The sequence below is a fragment of the Melanaphis sacchari genome, unplaced genomic scaffold (assembly GCF_002803265.2).
Source record: "Melanaphis sacchari strain LSU unplaced genomic scaffold, SCAv2.0 Contig10_pilon_pilon, whole genome shotgun sequence".
NCBI lineage: Eukaryota > Metazoa > Arthropoda > Insecta > Hemiptera > Aphididae > Melanaphis > Melanaphis sacchari.
This window is the reverse complement of record NW_020270420.1, coordinates 2,154,350-2,176,955: the sequence shown is the minus strand read 5'-3', so window position 1 is coordinate 2,176,955 and position 22,606 is coordinate 2,154,350. Positions and strand designations below refer to the sequence as shown.

The 22,606-nt window shown below is 21.2% G+C and overlaps 1 protein-coding gene across 3 annotated transcripts in view; it reads right to left on the bottom strand.

The window, feature by feature from the left end:
• LOC112603575 (orexin receptor type 2-like) overlaps window positions 1-22,606 on the bottom strand; it is a 145,984-nt gene that overhangs the window by 105,833 nt on the left and 17,545 nt on the right. For all 3 annotated transcript variants that reach the window (XM_025352221.1, XM_025352220.1, XM_025352222.1), the window contains one exon: window positions 21,172-21,331. In XM_025352221.1, the coding sequence (XP_025208006.1) occupies window positions 21,172-21,331 (160 nt within the window). The remainder of the gene's footprint in view (window positions 1-21,171; window positions 21,332-22,606) is intronic.

Genomic DNA, 22,606 nt, shown 5'->3' with positions numbered 1-22,606 from the left:
TAATTTTTTAGAGAAAAAATGGTCTGCTCATTAAAAGTATAATTAATACGAGTAAAACGATTATAATACTTTTATAACAATAATACTATTAAATATTTTAACTAAATGTATACAACGGTCAATACTTATACGTATGTACCTACTTCTCCAAATAATATGGAGATATTATATTACTATTTATTACTATTATGCATATTATAATTTTATCATCTTAAAATTAACAAAGAAAACGCCATAGAGTACACTTGATTTAAGATCTACATTTTCAATTTGTATTTCAATTATTATTCCTTATTTACCTCATTTTATGAATCATAAATTGAATACTTTAAATTAGCAAAAAGCCGAACTCGGATAATTTATACCATAATTATGCATTTAAATTACAAATATTTTTGTTTGTATTATTATTATTATTTTTAATAGCAATAAATATTTAAATTTTATCATAAGTCTACTAATTCTTTTTAATCATAAATGATTAGTTTTTGTCATTATAAAATATTTAATTACCTAGCGAGTTATATTTTTCTTTATTAAATAAAATTTAAGAAGGTCTTCAAAATATATTCAAACGATATCGGTATAGGTATTTAATAAAATATTACTTATATAGTATACTGCAATAAAACTGCAAATAATATTATATAGTACAACTAATAAATTACAATGACTGACCTCCTAGCTAAATTATTCACTGTAAAAAGATAAGATAATAAGTGGTAAATAGGTAGGTATAACAAGTTATATAATATAGGTATTATATACAACATGTATCATTGGAATTCATAGGTAAGGTATATTAATTATATTTTATACATAAATATATTATAAGAACAAGGTAATTTTTCGAATTTAATTTACACATAATATGTATGTATATTATATCTTAGTTACTTTTGTTGTTGATTATTTTTTAATATCTTTTTATTATTTACAATATTTTAATAATCAATATGAATGGTTTTACTACATTATGTTTACTTTTCATAATTAATTTTTTAGGTTTTAATTATTTATGTAATTCAGTATTAAGTTTAAAATTATTAATTTTATGAACATTAATTATTACAATCAGAACAGATGCAATGAAGATTATAAAATAATGCATAAAATTTAAAAATTCAAATCTATTTGTACTATACGATCTTTCTAAAGTAATTCAATTATTTTATGATAACACCTTCTAGGTACTCCACTGTTTACTTAAGTATTGTTTTACTTAATATAATTATTATAGTTTACTATAAAAAATATTTTTACGACAATTTTCACATACCTGTTATCATGAATATATTTCTTTTTTCATTTCTAAGTGAATAATTTGTATTATTTCTTAGTGTCTTCACATATTTTTTTGTTATAATTTACATAAAAAGATATTCGGAAACAAATTTTCATTTATCTAATAGCTTATACACATATATTTGGTGTATATGTATATATTTCAAATAATTAATCTTACAATAAGTATTATACGTATTTTATCTTTTAGTGCTTAAACGTGTTAAAATTTCAGAAAAAAATTGTCTACAATCGTCTTGCATATTGCGAATAAAGAGCAGAGTAAAAGTATTCAAACGTGTATTAACAATAAAAAAAATACAAAAATAACTTAACGACACAAGATTTTCTCCAAAACTTATATCATCATAAAACTCTCGTATAAAAAATACTACTCTGTATTATTTCGCAAATTATACGATACATAGAGAAATTAAAATTAAATTTGAATATTTAATATATTTGTGTAGGTATTTCTCTACACATGGGTACTATAATATTCTATTTTACATTATCGAGTTATAAATAATAATAACAGTGTACTAGTATTATACAAAATTTTATTTCATAAAAAACTTTTAACCATCAATAAATTTATAATCACACCAATAATCCAAATTATTATTGTAATAAATTAATTATAAAGATAATATTAATTGTTAAAACATAAAAAGGATGTACAAAAACAAATATGAAGGTATGAGAATTAAGTATAATGTGCAGTTTTAAAAATCAATTTTGATTTTCATAATGAATAAAAAATTATTTATAGAACAATTTTGCAATTTAAAAAAAAAATATATTTTTTTTCCATCTAGAAAAATAGTTTATTTACATAATTATGCATGATTAATATCAACATCATATGTGAAATTAATGTATAATTGCAAATATAACAAGTTTATCATAAATTCATAATTAATGATATTAATGAAGTCGAATTCAGAGGTGGCAAGTATAATGTAGAACTATGTTAAGTCACGTGAGTGGAATGATTGAAGTTAAAATCGCATGACATACTCCTACTTAATTATATAACGTGTTTAAGTCAAAACTCAAAATGCACATTGTACGATGTAAACATAATTTCTTATTGAACATGAACTTTATTGTATAATTTTCACAGCTAAAAAGAATAATTTAATGTATATAGCCATTTCTAAAATGAATTCAAACAAACATTACATGTCAAAAACTCCTTGATTTACACAATACAGTTAGATGCCTATATAATGTGTTAATATATTGAATCAAAACCTAACTAGACATTTCCACATGCACAATTCCTTTGAAAGATTGCCTAAACATTTCAACCTAGTCATGAAAAGAGCAAAAAAATATTTAAAACTACAGTTTTTGCATCTCGTTGTATACGTAGTTAGACAATATATAGAGAAACATCTAGTGAATACGTCCAACAAAACATATAAACTACGTATACAAATATACAAAAATATCAAATTTGTGTACATAATATGTCATTGTAATCATACATCCAATAAAAATAAGGGACTGATAAGGTTTCAGCAACCCAAATAAGTTTTTAAGTTATTCAAGCTCCGCTTAAACCTAAAGATGGGCCTCAGAACAAAATGTACGTGAGAACCCCATCAGCGTTTACCGAAAAACAACCAACAATTCCGTTACTACCTTTATTAAATTATTTAATAACCTACTATTGTCACTTAGTGTTAATCTTAGTTTTTCCTTTTAATGTCATAAACTTATAACTGTTGTATTATAATTGTATTAAAAGTAAATATTTGTCAGAAAAATGAAAATGAAATAAGTTAACATTTTTATTTATTAAATAAATTAAACATTTCATACGTAACTTATTATATTAAACGTACATCATGTAACTTACCTAACTTCAAAATTTTCAATTCAAGTTCAATTATATAGTAAATTTTAGTGATAAAGTAATTTAATATAATGTATTACATTAAATTTAGTAATGAATAATAATTATTATCTAACTTTAAATTATAAGCAGACTAAAATTATAAATACGTAGCTTTGGTGACAGTCATTGACATCTAGAACAGCCAAAATACTTCTATTTTCTACGTTGAGAGTGGTTTCTGGTAGTTTATTGGTGGATCTAATTAAGTAGTACTTTCCATCAAGTTAAAATTAAAAAAAAAATTGCACATACTTTTTTTAATAATCGGGAATACCAAATTAGCGTTTCTTAGATATGAAACAATTTTTAAAATAATTTGGCTGTTTTGAGCTAGGTATTTATAAACGGTTAAAATGTTATAGTTATTTTAATTTTTTTTTCCGAATTAATAATATTTTTTCTGTTGTTCGAAAAGCTTAGAAATATAATACAAACTTATCCTTCATAAATTAGTCAAAATTTAAAAATTTAAGCCACTTATACATAAGTTTTAGTTTAGACCAAATTAGATATTAAACAAAAAATAAAAATATTAGTTAATTTTTATAATTTCAAAATAATAATCATAGGCGCTCGAAACTTTTTCACAGTTACAAAGTATATTATTTTTTTTATACACAAAATTTCAAAATATTTAAATTAATTTTAAGAATTTTATACCGTCACCATTCATTATACGATACTTAAGTATCGACTTATAATTTAATATCAATTATACATCATAATATATTATTACGATAATAAAATGTAAAATATAAAACAATAATTATTAAGTGTCTATTACCCCTATGATGTATTTCAATGATAAGATTAACTCAAAATTGACTATACAATAGAGTAACTTCCCTAGTTTATTTTAATATTGTTTATTAATATTTTCCTGTTATTTATAAATAACGATAACTGTGATTTGAAAAATTGAAATAATTCAAGGTGTGATATAGAAGTAGAATATTTTTAATTGAATATTTAGATACCTTAATAGCATATTTGATGTCTATTAATCAATATGCTTACAGCGATACTATACCATTAATAAATTAAACAAAACTAATAAACTCTTCTAACATATTTTATTGCTGTGTACTTGAATAATAATTGTTAAGCTATCATAATCACCAACTAAAATCGAATAATTTTTTTTTATTTTTAACATTTATTTGAATATATACAATCTGTAATAGTGTTACAATAAGCGATATGAGCTGTAAATTACAATTGGCAGTAGCTACCCAGCAGTAACACTCGACTAAAATCTAATAATAAAAAAAAAAATTAATTAATTAATAATTTTTCTATAATAAAATCGGTAAAGTAATGAAAAATATATGTATCACACATCACATCCAGTTTATCTACAAAACTAATATAATATAGGTATCTAATCCAACCAACTTGCATTTGCATCAAATAATAAAGTTATAACATATTATAATTTAATTTTTTTTTATTTTCAATACTAACTACTAATACTCGAATTATAGTAGGTACTATGTAAGTTCTAGTATATATTAACGTTTTAATAATATTACTCTATTAATGTTTATATGTATAAAATATTTTAAAAGTCGATTAAAAATGGTGCAGGTGGTGTTATATTTATAAGCCACAACTTTGAACAAAGCCTTATAATAAATAACATTATTATGACCATTTTGTATGACGTTTTGTACACAATACTAAAATGTATTCTAATAAAAGTAATTTTGCATCGTTAAATTGATTTTTCTAAATTTAAAATATTTATACCACTAATATACAATGTTACGTATAACACTAAATATTTATTTATGCTGTGAATTTACTAATTATAACTAGGTACCAACTTATTTTTATTAGTTCAATAAAAACTACCACGAAACATAATAAAAGTATTAATCAAACAAATTTTTAACTGATTTTTTTATACACAATTTGACTATTTTATTGATTCAAGTATATTTTACTGCAGCATTAAACGTCAAAAATACAATTTAAAAATAATATTTTTAATTTTTATTAGTATACTTAAATGGTGAATGTTAATATTTATTTATTTTTCAGATATATATAATTAAAAACATATTTTTCTAAACAAAATTTAATAATATTAAAGGTTTTTAAAAACAATTATCCATATTATAATAAATTATTAAATATAAGCCAAATATTTTGATCTTTGAGTCTATTGAATTTCTTTTTTTTATTTTACCTACCATATGATATTAAATTAGAATCATGAAAAATGTTTTCTATCGGCTTAATATTGTATACACGATAAGCAACAACTGCTTATTTTCCTTCTTCTTCTTCAAGTTTAAGGCCACAAAAAATCATTCCATCAAACACCCATCCCTCACAATTGCCAATTTGCCATAAATTAAATAAGGTACTAGTATACTAGTAGACAGTAGTCATTGGCAAGTATTGATTACACGGTATTAATCTGTGTAAATGAAATATTATTAAATAAAATATTAGAAATTTTAAGTATTTGCAGAAATGTATTACACACAAGATAATTTAATTTTGAACGTGAGTATATAAAACCAAATTTTATTGATGGTAATCAAAATTAATAAAGTATATTATGTGTTATATTAATGAACATATCATTATCTATCGTTTACTTATTACTCTACGTAATAAAGAAAAAGTTAATTTTATTCATATAAAAATGAACTAGTGATAACTCTGAAGATATTTCGACAGTATTAGAAACATGTAATGCATGTGTAATTAAAAGAAACAAAAATTTCTAATGGAAATAATAGCAATAGAGCTACCTCAAATTTTAGTACACTAAATATTCTACTCTAATCCAAGTTTACTGGGTACTTTTAATTATCTATGTATACATTTTCTCTAATAGTAGTATTTTAAATATATTTGTCCTAAACACTTAAGATACAAAATATTCCTTTTAAGGTTTTTCACTGATAATTTATTTTTGAATATACCTATATTTTTTATTTTATTTATTTAAATTCGTTGGTAATTAATAATACTATAGGTATTAGGTATATTATAAATTTTTTCTTAAACAATGCCATAAATTTGTTTAGAAACAATAACATAAAAATAGATTGTTATTTAAAAACTATTTTTTTCTGTGTGTCCGTATGAGTTGTATTTCATATAAAATTATAAAATTTAGCAAAAATCAATGTCTTTATTACATAATTGTTGAGTTAAAAAAAAAATATACATATTGACATAATATAATTGACATTTAGTATATATTTAGTATAATTATATAAAATATTTTAATAATTTAATTAACTATGAAAATTTTTTCACGAATGTGATAGGTTTTGAATTACATTCTAATTTTAAAGTATACACTCAGGAGATCATTGCAATAATATCCGGTATTAATACATTGTCAATAAAAATTTAACGTTCCTAAACAGAAATAAATAAAAATAGTTATCACTAAACGCTGATACGTGAAAAAATTCATAATCAAATTTTTTTGTGCTTTTCATTACTTACTTAATTATTTTTGACAAAAGATACTAAACACGATTTATTGGTGCTAAGTTAATTAATTTACGTAAACAGTATTAATTAATCAAAAGGCAACAAATAATTTTCATGTCTGTCCACTGTAAAAATAACACATATTACTTCGTTGCAACTAAATAAATATACGAAAATAATTACTTCCGACAAACTAATAACAAACGAATGCGGTAATTTAAGTTATCAAGTTGGGAATACAAGCATATTATTATCTTTTAAATTAATGGATATTTGTCTGTTTTAATATGTGTAGCAAATCAAATGATAACTTAATCATCAAATTATTAATTGATAATAATTAAACTTTATATTTATTTTCTTCTATTAATAGTACAGCGTACTGTACACACAATAGTTTAGATAATATTCAATATGCATACGAAAGATAATCTGAATTTAAACAAAATTATAATTGTTAAGTTTTATCAGTTTTGGATTAATCGGAAGAACGATGTTTTTTGTTATACAATTTTTCACACGGTAAAAACTCTGGTAAATTTTTATCACAGCACCTCTGTCCTCCATATATTATAAATTTAACATGAACTGTATTTTTAACAAGTATATTTTTAATTAATACTAATTGTTTTTGAAAGAAACAACGTAAAAAATTCAGTCATGGTTCAGTGTTTAACAACGATAAATCTTTGTACTCGAAAATTGATCTTAAACAAAACTTTATTAAAACCAGAGAAATTTCTCTAAAATATTCTTCAGTAATTTTTCTTTAAAAGAACACTTAGAAAATCTATCGAAAAAATTCAAAAAGCGGTCTCTTTAAAATACTATAGGTATCTAAAATAAGAAATTTCCGAACTACAGAGGTGCTACTGTGCTAAATAAAATGTCACATCAAAATAGTGTTCACAGAAAAAAAAAGGAACATGAATGTGAAACGAATTCTTCATTTAAAATCAAAAAAACGAATCATTATGTACCAATTGTATTAAACAGATTTCCATATAAAATAGTTTTTGTAATGTAATGGTTTATCAATGTTAACAAATTTAAACACATAATCTGAAATTTATAGAGATTTATCAGAGGGGAGAGTAGACTCCATAACTTATTTATCTATATTGAATAGAGTTAGTGTATTTTTAATAATTAATAATAATAATCAAATTTTAAATTAAAAATATGAAGAAATGGATCATACTTATTTAAAAAACGCCAAATTAAACTAACAATAATTTTTCTGTAATTGAGTTGCTCTTAAAGGTGGCCAAATATAATGTTTTATATATTCTTTATTTTTTAATTAACTAATTTAAATAAGAAATCTCATTATAATCATTAATTATTTTTAAACAGTAATTTGAATAGATAATGAAAGATTAATAGAAAATAAAAAATACTTTAATCAAACGATGTTGTTCTAAACAATTAATTAATAAAAAAAAAATCTTAAAATTTGATCTTCGCGGATTCTTAAAGAGAACAGTAATTATTAATAATATTAATACACATAACTATGTAATTATCGCATAAACTAGATGACCATTTTAGAACTTTGACTTAAACAAATGAAAATTACAAAATGTAGAAATATTTAATAGTTATAATCTATAATTGGGTGTCAAAATGTTATTTCAAAAACATACTGTTTTTAGTGATATTATTTTTTTCCATTTTCAAACTGTATCCGAAGAGTTTAGATAAAAATAAAAATATGAAAGTTCAATAATAAACGTGAGTTGACGTAACAAGTATAATGATTTATTTTTAATTTTAAAAAATGTATATAATATATAAAGGTTTTAAAATAATCAACAAATAATATTACACAAATAAATTATAATATTTATTAGTTCAATTCAAAGCAAAAAAAAATATTTATATTCTTGTTTTCTTATATAGTAATGTTCAATGGCGTCGTTTGGAAAGGAGATCAGGATGTGCGGTTGCACCCCTTACTTTTAAACATTCCCAATTAGCCTGCTGAAATAATGCACTATTTATACAATTAAAATTTAATTTAATTTTTAATTTTTATCATGACAAACATGGTGTTAATTTAGATATAATAGTATTATACTTGAAAGATTTTCCTATCGCTTTTATCAAAAAAAAAAAAAAAATTTTTTCATTAGTAAAAACTTTACTGATTACATCAAACAAAAAGTTTATTTTTGTATCACAAAAAAAAAAATAAAATTTTATTTACACACTAACATGAGTGACAAGAGACTTAATAATCTCAAGGTACTAAATGTTCAATAAGAATAAGTTAACGATATCAATCTAAAACAATCTAGAAGAAACTGTGGGTGTATTTGGTTTACTTAAAAATCGTCGGTATCCACTTATATATATTTATTTTTTGAGTTATTCACTTATACAAAAGTTAAAAAATATGAAATATAAACTTAAATATTATTATAATTATTATTAATTATTTATTTATTTATTTATTTATTTTTTTTTTTTTTGCTATTGTTTTTCACTGGTAAATCAATCGATTATTTATTATAATATGATAGTTTTTAAATTGATTTTTACAATTTAATTTAACGCGGTCCACAAGCTATGGAAAAAACTAAAAGTAAGATAATAATTATAGAAATATCTATTTTTATATCGCCTAGTAAACTTCAAAACGATCTGCTTAAAACCTTGCTCATCTAAAAAAAAAAACTGAAATGTCACCCTTATTACATTCATATATATTTCAGAAATTTGAAGTTTGACTATTAAAAGTCAATTTTATCTAATACAAATTAAAAATAAAAGTTTTTTATTTTAAAATCATAAAAAATATCAAAATTTAAATTAATATTATCAAGTTTTTATATTATATGAATCAATAAATAAAAATATGTTTTTTTTTTTTTATACAATTTTTCATAAATTAATAAATTAAATTTTTTTTAATTGAATATTAATTTATAGTTTAAAATAGGAGAATGAATATTAATATATACATACTGCTTATAGAAATAATCATGCAAATAAATACTATTACAAACATTTACAAACTAATTTTAAAAAATCAATAAAAAGTATTTCATGAAACTTCTAAGTTCTAATTCAATTTTCATAACAAATTTTTATTTGTCTTTTTAGAAATAGATACAAAAACTTAACTACCAATAATTTCATTGATAGGATAAATTTTCCCGTTTAAATTCAGTAATTTTATCAATTTTATTGGAATTGTAATTTAAGTGAAGTACAAAAATAAATTTGTATTTAAGGTGTTGTGAAATCGTGAAAATCAAAATGGTTTATTAAATATTTTACTATCTATATCTAAATATAAAATAAAATTGCTCACCAGAAATTTTAGTCTATCCATTGCCCCATACTACCTTAATATACAACACCGACACACAGCCAAAGTTTTATTCAAAACTTTTTTATTATATTATATTCACAAATGCAAAGCGTTACACCCTTTTTGACACGGCGTTAATGCAATTCGATGTCGGTAAATGGTTTTCAATATTATAGGTTATTATAAATTTGATACACGTTTTCGATAATATTTTATGTTCGTGGTTCATTTTTTTTAATAATATGATAAACATGTCAGAAAATGAAATTAATGACAGACCAATTTGCGTTTATACGTATGATAACACACTTTAAACATTGAACAATACATTTTTTCAATTAGTAAATATTAAAATCAATTAAATAAAATTATGTCCAATATACGAATACACAAATATTACCTAATAATTACATGAAGATAAAATGTCTAATCCACAATTTTGCATTTACATAAACTTATCAAACACCTACTTACTTATTATAGGTACACTTAATATATTTCGTTAGGAATGAGTGATTCTGCTGAAAAGTTTCGAAGGTGTATATTATGAATATATAATATACACTTTTCAATAGTTAAAATAACTAGTTTAGTAAGTTCCACTACAAGAAAATATATGAAATGAAGCTAAATAAATTCTAATCATAAAGTCTGCAAATCGTTTTTTTATTTTTGAAACAAATATGAAAGGTAATAATAATTGTATTATTATACAAAATTGTCTATCTACCGTTTATAAATTAATTAAATTCACAATTTAATTGGTAGATTGTTAATAGTTATATGTTATATAATACCTACGAGTTTTTTTCGTTTTATTATACATTAACGAATACATCAAGCTTATAAATGTTTACTCCTTGAAATTCTAGAATAATTTTAATTTTATTATAAAAATTAGTTAGGTACTTATTAATTTATTCGTTTAATAATGACCAGTCTAAAATACTTATTTTATTTTAATTTCAATAATACAATACAAATTTGTACCTAATTAAAAATGTCTACAATTTATTACAAATACTCGTACAACAAAAATAAAGGGTTATAAAATAATCTTAGTCGAACAATTTAATCATTATATTAAATAAAAAAGGAGTGGTAAAAATTGACTATTTACGTAGGTACTAATAACTATGATATACTTGCATATGTATATTATAAGTTTCAAAAAAAACAATTATCTATGACAGCGGTTTTTAACCTTTTGTAGATCACGGACCCTTGATCAAAGATTTTTAGAAATCATGGATCCCCTTACCATTTTTCTTTTTAATATCTTTATTTTAAAATACGTCAAATATTGACGTATATTTTTATGTATTAAGGCTGCCGTAAACCCCCGAAATGAGTATTGCGAACTCTCAGGGGACCGCGGACCACAGATTAACAACCGTTTATGTATGATATATATTATATACATTATACATAAGTTAAGTTTATTGGTAACTAAGTACTCCTTAATATTTAAATGTTATATTTTCTTAAAATGACTTACATTCATTAATATATATTTGTCTAGGTATAAAAATGTTATACCAGATTGTATACTTTACATTTATTATCTATGTACACACAGTAACATACACATTTAAATCACACATCTAAACATTTAACATATATTTACCTATAAAGTTATTAATTTATTATGCTAAGCAATAACAATGAGTATTAAATTTACTTGAATTAACAAATAAATACATAATTGATGATACAAAACTGATTCAATATTATAAATAAACCGTAAGTAAATTAAAAATTGAGTATTTTACAACATACAAGTATTTAAATAATTGCTGATTATAATTAAACTTAATATTTTTCTTAATGTATGTAATAGGTTAAATAAGTTTAAATTAAATTCTTTTTTAGATTAAAGATAAGTGAGTAATTTTATAACATATATGTGTTACAAGTAAAGTATACAATTCACAATTCGAGCATTTTCTACAAAGTATTTTCAAAATATAATAAATAAAATATATTTATACTATAATATTTATATTATTAGAAAATTTAATACATTTTTTTTATTTTTGTATCACTTATTTTTGCATGTACTGCTTCCATGGAATTTTTTTTTACTTAGATCCAAATCTACAAATAATAATCAGTGCTTAATCTGGCTTTAATATTTTGACAATAATTTTCTATTAAATATTTTATAATCTATATTTCCCAATATAAGATGGTCATTTTATGTAATGCCTAAATTATAATATACTTTACCCGTAACATATATATGAATACTAATATGTACACACATAATTTACAACTCATTAGTTATTATTTTATTGTAATTAATTTAAGTTAAAATGTTTTTTTTTTTTTTTTGATTAATTATTACAGCATTAAATTTAATTTCAAGCTCTTTGTAATCGATAAAAATAATTGACCTAAAATATTCCAAAACTTGAACTTATGTTAAATTGTTCCCTCATATATTTATTTTTTGGCAACAACACTGTTCCAATAATTTCTTCAACCGTAAAATAAAAGATAATAAAAATGTAATTCCTAAAATTGTTGTAATAAATAAAAGTAAATAAAACAATGAATAATTACAGCGTGACATTTATAGGTATATGGAAAATATTTAAAACTCTACATCCAAATAAAATAAAACAAGTTAAATATGTGATACTATCTACAATAAAATAAAATATTATATAATCTATTTGATTGTTAAAAGCTCCCGGTAGAACTTTATAATCATAATAATACCTAAAATAGGTACTTACAACAAAAAATCTGTTGAACTATTTTCTTTTTGTAATAGTCTACAAGGATTTTCAACAAGATCGTCAAACGATAAGAAAGGTTTGTAAGGATACTATTTTAAACATTGTGTATATCGTTGTTAACGGGTTTTTTGCGAGTAAAGTGGATTTTTGTATCTTTGGATTCAGAAAAAAAAATTACTTTCATATAGGCAATAAAAACTCCTACGTGTTTTATTTATTTTATGATTAATGAAATATAAAATAAATAATCTCATATGTGTAAACTTTAATACATTACTATAGATTGAAATTATAATAATAGTTGCACTCTAATTAAAACAATAAAAATAAAATTTATAAATGAAAAAAATTACTTCAAACTCGTTTTCAGATTTTAATCACTAATATTCTATAAGCATAGAAAAATTAATCATATAAATTAAATCACTTTTACTAAACAGTAATTTGTGTTTTCAATATCATATTTATAGTATTTTAAATTCAAGTCAGTATTTTGATTATATTATACGTCATATGTGATTATTATTATAATAATATAAACTTGCTTTTTTTTCTATTATAATATAAACAATTTTGTAATACAAATATTTAAATAGTCTTAGGATGACTCAATTTTTTATAGTCAGGGAAACCGAAAAAAACATTAAGGAAAAACTGGATATTTCAAGTTAATCCAATTTTTAACTAGATCGATTTGGTTTTTAGTGTGACTCGAAAACGAATGACGTTGATAATGAAATTTTAACCAAATATTCATATTATCATTTTCATTATATATCAAAAAAACTTATTCACTGGATCGAAATTCTTGAAAATTTAATACTAAGTCCCAAATAAGTTGTTCTTATAACTGTATAAAAATTTTAAAAATATATAAACACAATTATTTTTATATGCATTTGAATTTAAAATTTTTAGGAAATTACAAATATTTTTGTAGTTAGAAATTCATGAAAACTTTTCGTTTAATATCTAAGTTTTGAAAACTTAATGCAAGATTTCTCATAAGTATTTTATACTGGAACCATAAAATCTAAAAACTATATTAAAGTAATTATTTTTTATAGACATTTTAAATTCAAATTTAAACGAAATTACTTATTTAAACAATAAATAACGATGTTAATTATTTTTTTATTGTTTGAAAACATTATTCATGGAACTTAAAACGTTTACATGTATTATACAAGTATTATTATGAATTATACTATACACAATGACATTTTTAATTTATTTTAAGATATTATTTATTTATACAATGAATCTACTTTTACTTTTTTACAGTATTAATAAAAATATGTTATTACATTTTAAGTTAAACAAGTTGAAGTAATTTGGTAAAAATATAAATTGTTTTAATAATTAAATACTAATAATTTAATAAACGTTAATTTTTGGAAATATTTTCAAATTATATCAACCTACCATAATAAAAAATTTTTAAAAATTTCTTTGACTTATATGTATATCAAAAAATCATATAAATTATAGTTTGAAATATAGGCTGTCAATTCTCCGTTTAAAATTGTTTTTCGTAAACAATGCTATATAATTGAATTCAAAATTAACACGCTTACAATAGTGACTTAATCGAAAATTAATGTACAGCAAAGCGGTATTCATTTACCTACCTTATTAATTTTTTAAGTTATAGTTTGAAATGGATTTTCATCATGCTGATTAACTAAAGATAAGGGATTCTAGACTTTTTATGTATTTTTTCGGATGGTTCAATTAATAGCAGTCAAATAAAATTCCTATTTAAATGGATATAATTAGAAATCTAAATCCCACATTTTATTTTTCATATATTTGCATAGTTTAAAGTTCTTGAGTATTAAAGCATAATTTATAAATATATAACTTTTAAGTGCTTTTAAGTGCCTTTAGAAAACTAAAATTATGTTTAAAATAAAATTTTTAAGAATAAAAAAAAGGTTTCATTTTCTTTATTAATTAAATCTTATATTTTTCAATATATAAATTTAACTCGTTGTATTGTGTTTTGTATGTGATGTGTAGGTTATACACCACGTATCATACGCATATTAAATTTCAATTTACATTCTTCAATTGCATACACACCAGTGGGACGCGTCATCATAGAAGAGTTAATTGATAGTATTTCTCACAATATTTCTCGTATTTTCTGACAATAAAGATCATTATTATATTTATCGAATTCCGTTATTACATTAAAATTTTGTGTACCTAGTTAACAGCTGTCTATCATGTTCATTATTGAAAGCACAACAATCGACAAAAAGCCAGCTTCAAAGTTTTGTTTTCCTAGTTTAAAGGTATATTTCGTTCGACCGTCATTTTTAAATAATTAAATAAAATATAAACAAATAAATGCTAAATAAATAAAAGATTTTTTAGAATACATTTTATTTTATATTTAATTTATTTGAGAAATTTACATTATCCTAAGAGCTAGAAGTTCCTATACCTACACTCTATAATTATAGTTATTAGTGATAAACTGATAACTATAAAACACTTTTTTTTCCTTTAATAAAAATTAATTGAATACTAGATTGCTAATTTCATATTTCTCATTGTCTAGTAGTAATTTACATATTCAATTAAACTGAACATGGTTTCAACCACTACAATAAGATTATGAATCCAAAAACTAATTTTCAAATTTTAATTTAAAAATTACAATACACATTATTATATTTTGGTTTTTTCTTTCACTAAGATAATGTTTTTGATTTCCTCATTGAATATTACTATTATAATTATTAATTAATTAAAAAGTCAATATTTGATCGACTAAACAGACTTACATATCTAAAAATATATTATGAATGAAACTATTTATTTTTTTAATAAAATATTGTTTAACCATTCATTGACACAAATTACACGACTCATTCTTGATCTCGTCTTTAAATTTAAATATAAGCATATGAAACAATTATAAAAGATCAAAAATAAATAACAGCTGCAATAAATAATAATAGATTTCTATTAAATTAAATATTTTAGCAATTAATAATGATGATTTTTTTTTAAAGGAAACTTTTATAATTACATTATTAAAACTAAAATTATAATTTTAATAAATGTTTTTACAATGTTTTATATCATGTATCTATATTTTATAATCGTTAAAATATTTTTTCAGCATAAAAAAAAGATTTAGTTTCTAATAATTATTGGCAACTTTTAAATTATACATCGGTTATCACTTATCATATAATATAACTCAATATTATTTTTTAAATTAATTTTAATTAAATCCATACCTACAAATTGAAGAATTAAAATTTGACATTTGAATAGGTTACTCGTGTATTTATAAGCTCATACTGTACTTAAACAATACAATATTCAAAGTCTTTGATAAATGATAATTAATTATTATTATGATGAACTTAAGATTATTAAATGTAATTACAATACTATAATAAATTTATCCCCGATCAGAATTATTTTTACTTAGGTATACATTGTTTAATTTTGCTGCATTTAGACTTATTCATTCGGCAATCAGTATAATACATTAATAGATTATTATTCATTATACGTCGATCAAAGCAAAACGTATTTACATATTCCATTTTAATATCAAGTCGTTAATTTTCGATTTCATTTTAGAAATTCGTTTTATAAAACTAATATGTAAAATAAACATCATCATAAATAATTCATTTGTGAAATATTAGCAGTAATCTTAACAATCAATTTAATGTTAAAATTTTAAAATTTAAATCTAAAATTGTATATTAGTTAAAACATATTGTACTCTTAAAACAATTATGTTTCAAGAGTACAATAATTAATTCGATTTATATAACATTTTTCACGAAAAAGTGTGGAAAGTATAAATGTTTTTAAGCGTGAAATAGATAAATAAATAGTAAAAATATCGTACTCAATGAATTATATTTACAGAAAAATGTAAAACAATAGTAACAACGTCTAATATAACGTTATAAAAGATGAAGCTCAAATTATTTTATCATTTTTTATTACGTGTTAACCATAAACATAAACTATACTCGGACCTTCTTGTAAAAAATAATAAGTACATAAACAAAAAAAAAAACTATACAAAATATAATAGTAGGAACATATAGTCAAAATAAATACTAGTTTTTTTTTTTTCTTGTAACCAATGAATTAACAATCACGAAATATTAATTTGATTAAATTATTTAAGTAATCGATTCAATATTATTATTCAATTGTATTATTGTGTATTCGTATGTTAAATACCCAATTGTAATAGCTTAAATTTTTACGTCATGCAAACATCATTAAATTGTAATACCAAAAGTTAAGACTTAACGACGGACCTTAATATACTTTTTTTGTAACAAATATGATTTTTGAAACAAAAATTCAAAACCCCTTTGTGTATTAAAAAACATATACATCGTGGTTTAAAATTTTATCATATTACGTATAAAAAGACATAATATATTGACTATGTTATATTTAAAAAATACAATGCTATTTAAATTATTAAGGTTATCATTCTGAAAGCTATCGATTTAAAATTTAATCTGCTTAAAATGCGTGTATAATGTTTCTTTCCATCTAATCTGTCAATTTTTTTCAAAACCATCGTAAATATTTTAAAAATAATTTAAATAATCTTTTTTTTTCTGCAAGTGATATTTTTTAAATAATGAAGGCCAACTTCACATAATATGTGCTAAACAGATTTTTCTTAACTATTTAATATTTTATTATTATTTTTATACAACTCACGGGAATAGAATATCAACATCAATATAGAATTTTTTCGTTTTAATTTTGAATCATGTTGTCGTTTTGTGTATAATCTATATTTATTAAGAAACAATTCTTTTTATAAGCGTACAATTTTTGTTTAGGTAGCATTATTGAAAGATAAATTTAATATTTCCATATCTATAATTTCCATTTTGTTTAATTATTATTTAAGTATGTTGCAAATATTATAACAACAATAAAAAATGGTTTTCAATAACCATTTTTATTATACCTAATACATTTGATGAATAATTATGATTATAATTTAAAAAATAATTTATAACCTTTTTAAATAACATAAAATAACAATAGAAATTAAAATATAAATATAAAGTTAAAAAATATAACCTTTTGACATTTTCTGCTTTAGGGGATTTAAAAAAAATTATCCATTTATTTAGTATAAAAATTTTAAATTAAACAAATTGAAATTAATAATATTAGTCGTAAGTATAAATAACTTAAAATTCCGAATTTAATTAGATATTTTATTTATTATATCGAGATTAATGAAAATGTTTTACTAAATCATAATTGAGCTCTAATTTAAACTATAAAATATAATAAAACATACGAGTATACACTTTGGAGAAAGTATAAGAAATTTTCATTTGAATGCTTTAGGTATTTAAACAGCACTTATAAAAATCTTTATGTTGTAAAAACATATTATTAGCTTTAATAAAGTGCTTAAACATGGCTAAGGTTACGAATCTTTTGAATTATTCTGGTATTGAGATAATTTTCACATGACTTACTTTTGTAATAAATTTGTACACGAATAAAATGAGATACTCTGGTCATAACTCACTATTTGCTGTTGAGCATGCATTTATATAACATAAACTGTTGATATATATATTATTTGATTACATCGTCATAACTTGATTTTATTCGTTCTAACTGTTAACCATAATATAAATTATATCAACAATAATATATAATATTAAATTTCAATATTTCATACACCATTATGCATTATTATTCATTATTTAATAAAGAACAACATTTTTAATTTAATATATCAGTAGTTGTATGAAAAGTAATACATACTTTTGAGTATCCAAAACAAATCGTCAATTATTAAGCAAAATAAAATGTTTAAAATTAGTTAGCTAAAAGTACTATGCAAGAATATTATTTATACTTTTTTTATTACTTAAATTTTAATAAATTAGGCGTACGAAAAAATGTACAATTTATTTATTATATAAAAATAATAATTATAATGATTTTTATTTTACAAAAATATTAATATCCAATCAATTTTAGATTATCAATTATATCTTAATGATAAAGCAATACTATATAAATCATAAGATATTATACAGTTGTTTTCAGTTAATTTATACATACTTTAAATATTTAATACTTACTAATAAATAAATAGAAGAGACTAATTTCAATTTTTAATATCATTGAAATAAAAAAAACTAGATTTCCTAAATTACTTTTAAAAATACCAACTTTTTTTAGCACGTCTGATAAATATAATTTTAGACTTGTTCAAATAAATTAACTTAATATTATTTTTAGTATCATTTGTTTTAATTCATATCATATTAATCTATATCAGGGTAACTAATTAATATTCTTGAAAGGTCACATTAATGGAACTTTGGTTTTTGTTCTGTTAAAGTTAGATTTAATAAACTAATAAAGAGAAAATCGAAAAAATTAAATTTTAACCTCATTTAATACAACATAAATATAAATTTCTTATCTACAAAATAGATACAATTCGTCCACGAGCTGTCATTTAGTGAATCCTGCTTAAAAATCGAATTCAAATATACAATCTTGAGAAGTAGCTATTATTTACAAAATTATAACACTTTTAATGGCTTTGAGAAAGTATATTATGTTAATTCAAATTCTTATTAGATTATTTTTAATTTTAAGAAAATTAGCATTTAATAATATTACCATTTATTGGTTCTGACAGTGTTCAAAGTTTTCTCTACAAAAACACCCATAACAAGTTTGTTTGCACATTTTCCTAGAACCTTCTTAAATTTGTGTGAACCAATGCTGGTTATTAAAATTACACATATTCATTTTACTATTTGGTAAGACAAAACACTATGGTATAAAACGTCTTGATCGTTAAATAATATCGTCATACACTCAGGATATGTATAATAAAAATGATCCCTGTAACTTCATAGACATGTATTCAAATAAAAATACTTCAAATTGCAGTATTCATAATCGCCATGGGCAATTACGAAGTACTGCCGTTCTATGTATCTAAAAAGCCTATTATGTTTTAAAGAAACTGCTGAGAAAAAATAAAAACTGGAAAATAATTTTTCACTATTTAATTTTTTCAATAAATATAAATTTTAAATTCCTTACTTTATTTTTATGTTACTAATTTTCTTTATATATAGTTACAAGTATATAGTTATTAGTTATATTCACATTTTTAAGTGTCTTAACTTTTTTTTTTAATCAAAATACCTGGGGGTTAAAGCCCCGTGTATGAAGTTTCTATCAATATGAGACATGTTTGATTTATAAATCTACATTAATTATTATATTTAAAATTATACTTTACTGTCTTGGAAGATAGCTGTTAATAAATAAATTAATGAGTTCACTTATGTTGATAGTAATGTTTAACTGACTTCGAGTGTCATTTTAATATATTAAGTAATAATTCGGACGTATCAAAAAAATATTTAGTGTGTAAATTTTGTATTGGTCAATCATTTAGTGTATTTATTGTATAACAAATATTACAATAGTATATGTCACAATATAAACGACTTTAAATTTATTAAAAAATATATAAATATGTATTAATATATGTATGTATTATAATAACAACTAAATAAAATACATTTTATTGGAGCAAATAAAATGAACTTAATTACGTAATAATAGTATCGAATCAGTTTTCATCAAATCGTCCTTTTTATATGTCATATGAAACACTAAAATAAGATTTGACAACCTTCTTTTTTTTTTTACATATAAGTCACAAAAAACAAACGAATTTATAATAGCTAGGTAGCAAATTTAATAAGATTGAAAATTATTGTGATAGATTATAATGCTATATGTACGAATATGTAAAACAAATAAGAACTACATTTTTTTAATGAATATTTTGTTCAACAATATTATATGTTTAAGCTTTAAAGATCATACAATCCTTTAGTATTGAAAGTTCGTACATAATAGAATTCATTTAAATTAGTTTTACTGAGTGTATAGAATATACACTATGTCAATGTGAAACAAATAATTCTCTAAAACATTAAATGAATCTCTTTGTAACGAATATCTTCTTAAAAGTTCATGTCACTATGCCAATATATACACAAATATATAGAAATCCTATTGTTTTGTAATTTAATGAATAAACAGAAATTCTCTAATAATTCACACAAAATATATCTAAAATACGTATACAAATAAATTAATTATGAAGTATAAAAGGCTTAAACATAATTAAATTCAATATTTTTTTTTTATTTTTTTTTTCAAAGCACTACTATTAAAATAGTATTACCTAAAAAATTAGCTTCATTGAAAAAAATACTATTTTTTATAAATAAAAGAACATAGTTGATTTATATTTATAGGTGTAGCACTCTGTATAGTTAGGTTTTTTAACCATTAAAATATTTTCAACCTAACCAATGGTACTACAAAATTAAACTAATTTTGTGAGAAAAATAAGAAAAAACACTGACCTGAAAGTACAAAACCATTTTGCAAGCTAGAGTGCCCATGAACCATGTTTCTGTGACATCCCACAACACAGTTGGTGGCAAGCAGATTAGGATCACTAAAAAGTCAGCCACCGCCAAGTTAACAATGAAATAGTTCGTTACAGTTCGCATTGTTCGATTCCTAAAAAAATTAGCGTAAATAGTATCAAACGAAATTTTAAAAGACCAATTGTGTTTAATCTCATTTAAAGATAAAAATATCTACAATATATAATTAACAATTATTCATTTTGTTGTAAATAAACAATTGTATTTCAATATATTCACCAACACTATTTTAACAGCAATAAAACCTGACAATCTATGTTGTACCTAAAACTAAATATTGAAACTAGTAAGTAGTAATAAATGTTCATAAAAATAAATAACCTATATAATATAGAAAGGATAAATGCATAAAAAGTTGCATTCACAATAGATCAGATTATTTTGTATCTATGTAATAATCATTTTAATTTAATTGAGTATCATTATTTTTATGAACTGCATTAAACATAATTATTAAATAGTAGGTATTTTTAAAAGTTTTATTAGATATAGATATATTATTAAACATAAAATCAAAAATAAAAATACAATAAAATTATTATTAATTTCATAATTATTCCATCATAGAAAACATATATATAAATATATAAATAACTAATAAGGAAGTCAAGTGGGGCTCTGTTTTATACTTGATTTCAAGCAGGTAACCATTATGGGAGTGCTCAATTTGAATACTATAATATATCATGGTAAAAGAAAAACAATCCTGTGCAAAAATAGCCTGTCAGCCTATATCACTAAGTATATTTCGTGATAAGTTGTATGATATAACTACTAAAGTCACTTATTTTAAATAAGTTATATTATTCATAACGTTTTTTCCAAAAATATCCATTTATTATTATATAATTATTTAATTATTTAAATAATTTATAATTTTACCACTTTAAATTAAGTTATATAGCTTTAATAACATCTTTCTGTAAATACTATAAAACAGAAAAATAGAGAAATAATATAAATAAATAATATCTTAAAATAAATAAAAATGTTATTGCGTATAGTAAAATTTATAATAATATAATACACATAAAATTTGTAAGTACCATCTAATAATGTTTTTAAAATATAACAAAATAATAAAATTAACATTGCTATTTATTTCTTAAATAAGTCATTTCTTTTAAATTTGAACTTAAAATAATTGTTCTTATTTATTTTTTATATTCTATGGTTTTAGAATGAACTACTTAGAATGAAGCTTATATTAAATTTTCAAAAGTTCAATATAAAACGAACAGTTCTTATGAATTCCTTACACCAAAAAGTTTGCAATTTTTGCAATTTTGACAAATTTTAACTTAAAATGCATATAATTGTTCCATAAATTTTTATTAAAATATAAGTA